The 11,837-nt window shown below is 37.1% G+C and overlaps 1 protein-coding gene across 2 annotated transcripts in view; it reads right to left on the bottom strand.

Moving 5' to 3' along the window:
- Nucleotides 1-1,066: 1,066 nt before the first annotated feature.
- Nucleotides 1,067-11,837, bottom strand: part of LOC135214335 (unconventional myosin ID-like) — a 105,286-nt gene continuing 94,515 nt past the window's right edge. The window contains exons 18-21 of one of the 2 annotated variants that reach the window (XM_064248536.1): nucleotides 9,318-9,466; nucleotides 8,912-9,028; nucleotides 7,654-7,722; nucleotides 3,026-3,152 (exon numbers count right to left, since the gene is read on the bottom strand). In XM_064248536.1, the coding sequence (XP_064104606.1) occupies nucleotides 7,698-7,722; nucleotides 8,912-9,028; nucleotides 9,318-9,466 (291 nt within the window). In that variant the 3' untranslated portion in view covers nucleotides 3,026-3,152; nucleotides 7,654-7,697. Of the gene's footprint in view, nucleotides 3,153-7,653; nucleotides 7,723-8,911; nucleotides 9,029-9,317; nucleotides 9,467-11,837 lie in introns of both variants that reach the window. The other variant, XM_064248535.1, reaches the window with a different exon arrangement.

Below are 11,837 nucleotides of genomic sequence, written 5' to 3'. Positions count from 1 at the left end.
TTTATTAGGTTCCTGCAGTCTGGCAGGAAAACCATCTCTTATTTGACACTACAAAGAAGAGTGTAAATTGCTGATTTAACATAATATGAGACATTTTATCACCTAAATCATCTATGCTGATCATCCTTACAAAAAGAATTCTTTAGTTTCATCATTCACGACACCAAAAACAAAATGGAGCAGAAAAGCTCCTGTCCAAAATCATGCACAAAAAATTCTAAGGTAGAGCTTCATTAACAGCATGATGAAAATGTAGAACATTTACTTGCTGTGCCTTACCAAATTTGTCAACCTCCCTTGTTTAGAGTATGGCATGATATCAGTTTCTTTTGAACCAATGCTCATAGGGTCTTTCTTGTATCCTCATCATGGCTATTATTGAAATTGTGCTTTCAAGTGAATTTTTTGTGCTTGATGGTTTTGGACTGGGGCTTTTCTGCTTTACATTTTTTCTTGTGTTATGTTAGGAACGGTGGCATTGTTGTCCTTATCCTTGTATGGATGGATGTTTGTTTGTATGGTTTTTTTACGTTGCATGGAACCAGTGGTTATTCAGCAACGGGACCAACGGCTTTACTTGACTTCCAAACCACGTCGAGAGTGAACTTCTATCACCAGAAATACACATCTCTCACTCCTCAGTGGAATGGCCGGGAATCGAACCCGCGACCACCGAGGTGAGAAGCAAACACCAAACCAACCACGCCACTGAGGCGCTACCCTTGTATGGATGTTTAGCATAGATGCTTTAGTTGTGACTGACAGTGGGTTATGTATGCTTCCACATCTACAGCAGCCATTAACCTTTTCTTCGTGACCCATGTTTTGGTCTCCTCCTCAACCCTCTCCAGCAGAGTAGCCTGTCCTGGAAAACCTAGTTTACTGCTATCTTCTTCAGCTGGTCTAAGCAACACTTTAAAAGAGTATCCATATAAAAACGATGGTTTGTATCCTTGTAGAAATATTAATTAATGGTGATAGCAATATGAAGGCTTGATGCTTCAGTAAACATCATTTTGGGTGATATGTACCTCCTGTAAAACAGAAAGAAAAACAGATAAACCTATAATATATATATACTTTATTCATAAACATGTAATATACAAAATTACAATTTATTCCTGCTATCATAGCAGAATTCCAATACAGAGCAACAGTAATGCCCTCTAAAAAGCCAAAAGTGCAAAGAACAGAGCATTACAGAGCTGGATTTTCAAAGAATCTTTGTAAAAATAGTGGTACAATTAGCACTACCTGGCACAAAGCAAATAACCTTGACACAGGTTGCCATTTTGTCTAATTCTCATAGCGTGATATGAGATGGGAAGTAACTGAAAAAAGGTAGGGGTAACATATTAGTAACGTTATTCTAGGCTTATAGCAAAACCAGAAAATAATATACACGATGAGTGACACCACTCAGGAAAACTTTATTTCAGAGAAAGTACGGCAAGTAACATTTTTAAAAATATGACAGGAAAAAACAAGAACAAAATTTAGATCATCTCGTCTCCATTCAAAAGATGTGAGAATGTCAACATTTATTCCAATTTACCCATAAGCAAAAACTAGGTACACAGCCTGCGCAGCAGTGAAGTTTCACGTAAACCAGCAAAAGCACTAGATATACCTTAAAATATTATCCCTAGCTATTACAGAAAGCAACAGCAGTGACAGCTCAACTTAATTTGAAGACCATCTATAAAAATTTCAATAGTTCACACCACATAATAAAAATTTACAAATGGCACAGCAATAAAAAAATAATGAACTGTAGTGATTTGGTCAGATATACAAATCCATGTGCTAAATGATCTTGGTAAACTTTAAGTACTTTTAAAAAAATTGCACTTTATAAACCACCTACATTGTTGAAGAATAAATGCAAACTTCACTGAATTTCATATCACAGCAAAGTACAGCTGGACTGCAACTTTAAATATTTAATTTTGACAATTTTCTCTTTTGTTGTCGTACTGCATTAAGTTTACTGGTACAAGCTGAAAGATACAACAGTGCGACAATTAAGATCACACAAGTGACCTTTGTTGGTGCTTTTCATTTCAAATCAATTGATACATTTACTGAAGTTGTACCCATTTAAAGATAAGCACAAAATTCATGTAAACTGGGAATTTAAGATAGGACTGAATTTTACCTAAAGGGTGAATTTAGAAGTTAGCTTTTGTACAGCATTAAAATGTGTAATAACTGTAATTTAACGAACAACGATTTACTGAGTAAGCTTTTATACTTGAATTACGCAGTCAGCAAAAATATACATATAAATAGATTTACTCTGAAAAAAGAAATAGGGCATTTTAGATACAAGGTTTCATCCTATCTGCTAATAGGAAGGCCTTCATATAAAACTCAACACTACAAATATAATCATATCTCCATTAACAGCAAAATGAAAAGCATATTAGGAAGAAGATGAAAGTTGCATGAATTACAGATTAATATAAAAATGAGACTTTCTTAAAGTCGGTAAGAAACATTTAAAATTGCTATGTCATTAATGAAGAATGATTTTGTTAGCTATAACTATTCATAAAAAAGTTATGGTCCCACAGAACTAAAGGTTAAATGACATCACATGATTATGAAATGAAATGATTATGCTAATATTAAATGAAGAATGAAATTAAATATAATTCAATATATAATACTAACTACGGTGAATTTTACAAAATAATAATCTTGGCAGCTGTAGTTATAAATTTACAAAAACCAACTAGATTTCAAGCATTTTGTCAGTCTCCAGCACAGTACTATTTAGTATCTATATCAGAATTATCAATATAAGGCACATCTTTCCCATATTTATCTACATTCAGTTCCCTCACATCACAAACAGTCCTCTTCTTTTACACAATACACACGCACACACACACGCACACCAAATGAACATGAAGTGAGCTTTATGTGAGCGTAGAAATTACACATTGCCATATGTATGGACCCCATTACTATGGCGGTTAGCATTGCTATGTCCATTACTCTTTATGTGCCCATTTCCATAACCATTAGCTCCCGGGGAACGTGATGGAGGTGCTGGTGCCTGCCTGTGGGAGGTCTTTGGAGGTGGAGGCAATTCCTTGTTCATAGTTGTGGGCCACGTGTAGATTAGTTCTCGCTTTGGTCCCTTACTGTAAGTACAACACACAGCACATTTAGGTGAATAATAGTAGATAAATAGTAGTATAAAAACCCTTCATAAAACATGTACAGCTGTACATAGCAGAACTTAGTTATACCCTGAGCCCCTTCAAGTTGTGGATTACTTCACACACACACAAAATAATAATGCACACCATAAAAAGCAAAACCAAAATTTGCGAATATCATACTACAAATGGGTCACTGGAAATTTGCAAGTGCAGCAGACAGTGTGAAAATCAACAAGTCAAACTCCTAACACTTGGAAATTTTGTCTGTACTTATGTTTTCTGGAACTGATAATTGGTAAAGTTTTTATATTACACTAAAAGAAAATTTTAAATATATAATGTATATATTATATTCAATAGAATGTCCTTGACATTTTGCCAATGACCTATGCAACAAAAAAATGGAATGAGTTTCCAGACCTGAAACTGCTACAATAACATGAACAGATCCTTAATGATAGACAACTGGCATTACAGTAAAAAAGTTTTTGCAATACAAAGTAAAACACTGCAATAAAGTAAGATTCCTTATTTACCACAAGATTTTGTATAGAATGCAATGAGCCTTAGGGATGCAGCCTCCTTTTTTTGTGGTATTTTAAGGGGCAAGGTTTGAAACTCAGTGGTCCGGGTAAATTAATAATGAATGTACAGTAATTCATGATCTATCAGTACTATATTGTTTTGGGGTGGCTTAGTTTTACCCATCATCCTTAAGAAAGGTTAAGGAAATCTTCAACAAGGAAGATGCCCAGATTATGTAACAGCTTAGTTCACTGAAAGCATAGTGCCCATACAGTAGTCTGTCACGCAAACAGCTCATATTTCAACTGTGAAGTTTGGGAATGTCCTGGACTTGACCATAACTTCAAATGTTTAAAGGCATACTGCTTTAAGCTGATTCCTTACCCAACAGGTCATTTTATGAGGCAAAATCAATATAACCCAAATCTTCTGAAAAGGGAGGCAAATTTCAGTTTTGGCGACTCTTGATACCTAAAAACAAATGATACTGTACGTTCTAAAAAATAACCTCCAATGCCATAACAAAGACAGAGGAAGAAGCCTCCACTCTGAGATGTATAAAGAATTTAAACTGCAAAGAATGAGTGACACTGAAAATAGGATACAGCAAAAAATTAGATATTCCATCAAGGTTGTCTATTGTGGGTCCATTACAATGACCAAAAGACAGAAAAATAGGCAAATGTGGGTGAGGTAATTGAGAATGGAAGCAGAGGCTTATGTGCCATAGCAAAGCCCTTCATTACTCTGTTACTGCAAAGCCTATTGTGACAGTCAAGTCTGCACAGAGAAACTGCAGCTTGAGAGAAAACCATGGTCCTTGATGTAACATCACTTCCATAGCCAATGGAGAAATTATACGAGAGAGGTCCATGGCAGAAGTATCAGTAGATTAAACCTGTATCCCAGCAATTGGAGAAAAACTGGAACTTTTTCAAAGCCTTGCTTGAATTTTTTTCAAGAAGGTTTGGTTCCACTGTGCTCAGTCAGCATCCAGGGTCTGACCTAAAAACTCTTGAGGCCATAAGTCTTTTGCACACTGTCAGGTAATGTTAATGCCTCTCCACTTTTTTCAGGATTAAGAATATAGTGAGTTTCATAAATAAGAACTAAATGTACTTCTATCATTTTATAAAGAAATAGGAAAGGAGAGAGAGCAAGCATCCTAAGCAGACAGTTAGTTACCAAAAAAGCATAATGGTTTGCACTGCTGACAACTGGATTTCTGAGATAGTATTTTGCTGCAAGGCTCTAAAAAATGGTATTGTGAATGAAAACCAAAGTAACATTCAGGGACCCAAAGGATCGCACCTTGCCTATAAAGGAAAAGAAAAGGGAACCAGAGACACAGGGCAAGCAAAGTTACTATAACTAGCTAAGGTCAAGGCATAAAAGTTTAAGTTTTTCTGGAGTTAGGTTTATCCCAAATGATCCCAAGAGTGAATGCAGTAGCCCAGTTCCAGAGCTCTTAAAACGTGGAGAAGAATCTCCAGGAAAATTACAAGATGACAACTTAATTGTCCAATGACTTAACTGTAAAAAATGTATTCAGATCTCTGAGCTAAACAGCTTGACTCTCATATGGTTGGCCGCTGAATGGCAGACAGCAAAACAGCAACAAAATTACCCTTAATTTGAGGTCAACATTCTTTGGTACACTAACAGCATCCACATCTTTTGAAGTCAACAAACGTGTTTTATAACATCTTGCTGGTTATCTACACCCTTAAATCACTAAAGTTACCTTCACTTCAGCCTTATGAGCATAAGTAGTAGTTAAATCATTCATGTTATTACATTTAATGACAAAATTACTGCATCAATGTGGTATTTCACTTTAAATAAAAATTCAATATTGCTAAATAATAGACAAGGCAAAATACTGAATACCATGAAAAACCATGAAATTTCCAACTTTTTCTACAAATTTTTACAAAATAAGAAAAAATCTACCTTGTGCCTATATTCAGAAGTGCTTGGGCACATCATACTTTGCTACTGAAGAGGGTGTCATTCTTTTTCATCTACACTATCTTACATTCTACTGTATGTGCTTAGAAGCTTTGTGGTCAAGTTGTCTCTATGTTCAGGTGGATGGGCACAGTGGTAATATAAATATACTGTACAATGTAAAGTTACAGTGGAAAAATATTTTCTAAAATATTTCCTAGTACATAAAACTTACTTTTTCAAGTCTTTACTTTCTGAAATTAATTGGTGAAAAGGGCCAGTATCAGTGAACTGTAATCCAAGGGTAAGTGGCTTATCAAGAGATGTAGGTCAGAAAGATGACACTAGTGTGCAAAGGTGTTGTACTTACTGAGAAGTACTAAATTTTAATCGTACTAAGTGCGTTGCAAGGTGGCAATGCAATATGAAGAATTGTGGTGACTGACCCAGATGAGCAATCAATGTAATCATGAACTTGACAAGATGCAAGGAAATGTCTGACTTATTGCCAAAATGAGATCAAATCAAGTAAATCTGTGATTACTTTTGTAAGACAAAGCAACGTGATACAAACTCATCAATCATTCAATGCGTGTGGAAAGGTACAATTGAAGTTGAAATGTAATGGAGAAATAATATACGTCAGGTGTTCTGACTCATTTCGTTTGCTGACACTAGTCACTAATACATCTCTTAGAAATTCAGTTACCTTTCAATTACAATTCAGTTATGTATATCAACCCTTTTCCAACAGTTTTCAGCAAATATGGGCGCATGTGAGGCTTTGGCTTGTAATTACTGTACATGTAAAAATGAGGTATAAATATCTGTGCTAAGTAGGGATAATTATGGTGTATTTCAGCTACCTGATATATAGGTAGGGTTAACTGTAAGATTGCTAATAACCTGCATTTGTTCCTACACGTATACAAACCTGAAGTCTTTATATATGGGATTTACTTTCAATGCAAGCTGGAACCAAGCATTAAACTTAAAACAAGATTATTGGTAGTTGGCTCTAATGATGAATGCGTACCAACTGGATGGCAGGCCTTCGTTCCCTGCCGTTGGTAGCCTACTACCAATGATCACCTTGTTTTAAATTTATTGGCCAGCTCCAGCTTGTGCTGAAAGTAAATCACATATGTAAAGACCTCAGGTTGGTATATTAGGAAAAATACAAATTACTTCAAAAATTTGTCATTTTGAAAAGAAAAAAAAATTCCAAGGAAATGGTATTTATTAATATATATCTAACTGGACCAAGGAGGCATTCTGAGGTAGAGGCAAATTTAAAAATATGAAAATGGATGTACTTCAAATGGTACCAAATATAAGTAAAAGGAATTTATTAATACACATTTTAAACCATGTGTAAAACTCACTGATAAGCTGGAAATGACAGTAGTGGGGATATTGTGGTCATAACAGTTAACATTTAGGCCTAAAGAAAAAAAAAAGTGTAAAATGATTGTAGACATTATTGAAAGTACGCAGTATAATAATATACAACATGATAAACAAATATGAGGTATAATTCTGTCTCCATAATTACAAATCAAATTGAACAGCAAAGTACAGATATACTTTCACAATGAAAACTAGGAAGGTACATCGATATTCAGGACCATAAAATTGTATTATATAGTACCTTGAGTAAATAATCCTCTTACAATTGTTGTTTGTATTTTGTGAGACTCTGGTCTGTAAATTTTGTTTTCCTAGTTCAAAAACCAAGAGCCATTTTAATACTCTATTAACCTAAGCAAATTACTCTAGATAGTTGAAAATGCCAATTATGCTCCACATAAAAACTGAAGTGTCAGAGTAAAGACAAATTCTCAAACTAAATTAAATCATGTAGTGTTTTCCAGGTTACTGCAATAGAAAGAATTTATTAAAAGCGAAAATACAAATCAAAAGAGCACACACCCTTCACCTTTCTGCAAATAACCAACTTTGAAGAAATTACTGAATTTCTGTAATTCTTTATTACTATACTTACTAGTAACAGAAAGGCCCCCATCTTCAAAACTGTCACCACATCACTCAGTGTGCTTGGCAGGTGACCATCCTTCAACACAGTATTACTTATGCTTAATAGGTAAAAAAGTCAACACAGCTATCCACTCACATTTTAAACCTCTTTCCACTTCTGCTTAAATCAGTTCTAACCTGCTGCTTCATTTCTAACTCTTACATTTTCAATTTTCAAGATAAACTTTCAAGGAAACCATTTTTGTGTGCTATCTTCAGAATTATAATTTCATCTACAAATATCCTTAAGAGCATCTAATATGGAGTTAATTTATGTAAGAAGCTTATATCTAGTTTCAAAGCAGTAAGAAAGACTGAAGACAAATGCCCTCATCATCTTCCTTGTCGAACGCTAGTTATAATTTGTGCAAATATTAAAATTGCAGCAAAAAGATAAGAGTCCTTGATATAAGCTTATCCCATATTTAGAAAGAACCTAAAGATGAAAGACAGCTTTCTTTAAATCTTAATTTTTAATTCTGTACTGTACAAAGAAAAATGTAAGAAAGTAATAAGAATGCATGATTCAATTTAACTAACACTTCACTGTATTAGTTATTATTCTGCCATATTTACTACCAAGTCATTTTTCTTAACTAGTCTTCTAAATATTACTCGGAATAATACAATGTAATGTATTTAATTGGATGCCACTGTGCCCATTGTAGCTTTTTCATATTTATGTTCATTTTAATAAATTTAAATTTATACAGAACAAAAAGAGTCCACCAAAGTCTGCTTGGTTACAACTTAGGCTTTCCCACATTTAACTCTGCCTTCCACAGATTCATGGTGCTCGCTCCCTAAATAATTAAGTTGCAAAATCTTTATCAAAACCTTTCCAAACATGAGATAACTGATTTACTGTACCTGAAGTACAGTTCCCTCGAATTTTCTTAAGGATTGTGCTATTTTCTAAACAAAAAAATGATTACTGAAAACCATCAATACTCATCCTTTCTTGTCTGTTCTTATAATATTTATATCATCCTTCCCCATATTTTCTTATGAACAAATACTACATTTCCTAAAAGATTTTTGAAGGTTGAACACAATAAGCTGGATTGAAACATCAAACCATAGGCTGGTAGTGTATACAAGAATATTCTAAAGGCAAGTTGTTATTTTTTTTTTTTTGGACCATGCAGCATAAGTAGAACACTAACCTTATAAGATACAATTAAGCTAAAAGAATAAAACTTAAATCATACAATAAAAATACTAACCTAAATGCGGGGAATGATCCTACGCTGTTCTCTTCCACATTTATCATCCGTGACTTATTTCCCAACATGCACTGAAGACTTGCATTAACAATAACACGCAAATCCTGACGGTTTAAGCTGTGAATATAAAATAAACAGATCATCAGAAATGTATATATATTCATACGTGTGCACACAATATTTTCACTTCACAAAGTCATTAGATAGGCTCTAAAGACTATGGGGCTATGATTTGGTGGTGGTGTTAAAAACTACTTTGTAATGATAATAATGAAAGCCATCTGTAAATCAGTCCTCAATCAATTAAGGATATACGGTTAAGTAGAGAACTGTCCAATCTATTAGCTAATTTCACATGACCTCGTCTGAAATTAACAGTGAAGTTACCCTCATAACTCGTACTTACAGTTGATACTGACGAAGGAGCAGTCCTGTTAACTCTCCAACACGATTGGCATTTGACTGAGACATTATTGAGATGACAAAATCATTCCCACTTCTCAAGTGAATGATGACTAGTTGATCTTGACCAGGACTTACACTTATTCCACTGACCTGCAATGTTTACAGAAAAATGATTGTTATGATACAATAAAGTTTCATACATACTTACCTGGCAGATATATACATAGCTATCGACTCCGTCGTCCCCGACAGAAATTCGAATTTCGCGGCACACGCTACAGGTAGGTCAGGTGATCTACCTGCCTGCCGCTGGGTGGCAGGACTAGGAACTATTCCCGTTTTCTAATCAGATTCTCTCTTCCACCTGTCTCCTGCGGGGAGGCTGGGTGGGTCTTTAATTGTATATATCTGCCAGGTAAGTATGTATGAAACTTTATTGTATCATAACAATATCATTTTCATACATTCAACTTACCTGTCAGATATATACATAGCTGATTGACACCCTTTTGGTGGAGGGCAAGAGACAGCTAGTTACTGACTAGACAGGTAAACAACATATGTTGTAGGTATTTATAGACCTTAGTTCCTCTGTGTTTCTAGACGAAGGATTGACTTCCCCTAGCTATTGCATAGGAGTCTGCTTCATCTCAAGAGCCTTAGCGAGATAGTGATCTGTGGCCAAGAGTTCTTGTGGATCTGTCGATGGGGTCTCTTCCACTTACTCGACAGAATCCTAACTGGCGTTTGTCAATGGGAGCACATCCGCTTATATGACAACACGCACTTATTTAAGGAGCGCAACACCGATCCACCCCGATCACCTGTTCCTAACATGAGGGTTTCGCGCTAAATTGAAAGAGAGATTTATCCCCCAAACTCCTTTCAAACCTCCAATAAAATCATTGAGTTAAAATAAATTCAACTCATTATTAAAGGATCAGTGTCGGCTCCTTATCCCATCAACGTATCCGCTGATACGTATAAAAAACCAAGAGAGAAGAATCTCTCGTAGGTTAACTTGAAGTCCTTCGTGTAATGAGTAGTCACCCATAGTTTGCATCTCCTATATGTTAAAGCTAATATGTCTTCCTGACATATTGTTACGAAAAGAACAAGAATTTGCAAAAGCTCGCACTTCATGAGCTTTTTTAAATTCTCAGCTGTTTGAAGGTATCATCAAGTCACTTATGAAGTGCTTTAGAGATCACCATTGTTTCAAAGAAGACTAGGACTTTCTTTGAACTGGATCTCATCTGGATGAAGCCTAACGCCTGGCTTGCGCCTGGCTGGCGCGAGGAGTATCCTGTTTAGAATACTCTGGCGCCTGACAGTCGTAAAACTCTTCGAATACTCCTGCCGTCTGGAAGGCGCATCTTGCTCCAATACTCCTGGCGCCTGTTTTAGGAGTATTAAGCTCAGCATACTCCTGGCGCCTGGCAGGAGTATCGCGCTTAACGAATACTCCTGGCGCCTGGCAGGAGTATCGCGCTTCGAATACTCCTGGCGCTTGGCAGTGTATCGCGCTTCTAATACTCCTGGCGCGTGGCAGGAGTATCGCGCTTCGAATACTCCTGGCGCCTGTTAGGAGTATTAAGCTTAGAATACTCCTGGCGCCTGGGAGGAGTATCGCGCTCCGAATACTCCTGGCGCCTGGGAGGAGTATCGCGATCGGAATACTCCTCGTCCTCTGAAATACTCCTGGCGCCTTGGCAGGAGTATCGCTCTCCGAATACTCCTGGCGCCTGGGAGGAGTATCGTGCTCGGAATACTCCTGGCGCCTGGCAGAAGTATCGCTTTCCTAGGAGGAGCATCGTGATCGGAATACTCCTGGCGCCTGGTAGGAGTATCATGTTCCGAATACTCCTGGCGCCTGGGAGGAGTATCGTGCTCATCGGAATACTCCTGGTGCTTGACAGGAGTATCGCGTTCCGAATACTCCTGGCGTCTGTTAGGAGTATTAAGCTCAGAATACTCCTGGCGCTTGGTTAGGCACATCGCGCTTCGAATACTCCTGGCGCCTGGTAGGAGCAAAAAGTCTAGAATACTCCTGGCTCCTGGGAGGAGTATCGAGGTCAGAGTACTCAAGGCGCCTGGCAGGAGTATCTCTTCACGAATACTCCGACCTATGGAAGGCGCATCTAGTTCCGAATTAACTCCTGTGGCTTGGTAGGAGTATCGCTCATTGAATGGCCTTTCGAATGGCAAGTATATTGCGCTTAGCGGGCGCTATACTCCTATCAGGAGTTCTCTCTTCTCCAGTTGGCTCTTGTTGCTTGGATGAAGATCTTGGCCTAGAACGATCTACAGTAAAGTCAGGCTCTTTGCGCCTACTTGGCGCCAGACGCTTGGCAGGAGTTACTTCCTTTCCCACGTCTCGCCTGCCTAACGCATCGCTCCCCCCAGAGATGGCCGCTTGTGCGACAACTCCCCTGTAGGGTTCGTCGCGCCCGACAGGAGATCGGTATTTGGATCTCTTAATCAGAAGTCTATCATCCTTTTTACGAGTAGGATCTTTAGA

This window comes from Macrobrachium nipponense, chromosome 45, assembly GCF_015104395.2.
Source record: "Macrobrachium nipponense isolate FS-2020 chromosome 45, ASM1510439v2, whole genome shotgun sequence".
Taxonomy (NCBI): Eukaryota; Metazoa; Arthropoda; class Malacostraca; order Decapoda; family Palaemonidae; genus Macrobrachium; species Macrobrachium nipponense.
This window is presented reverse-complemented; position numbering and strand designations above follow the sequence as displayed.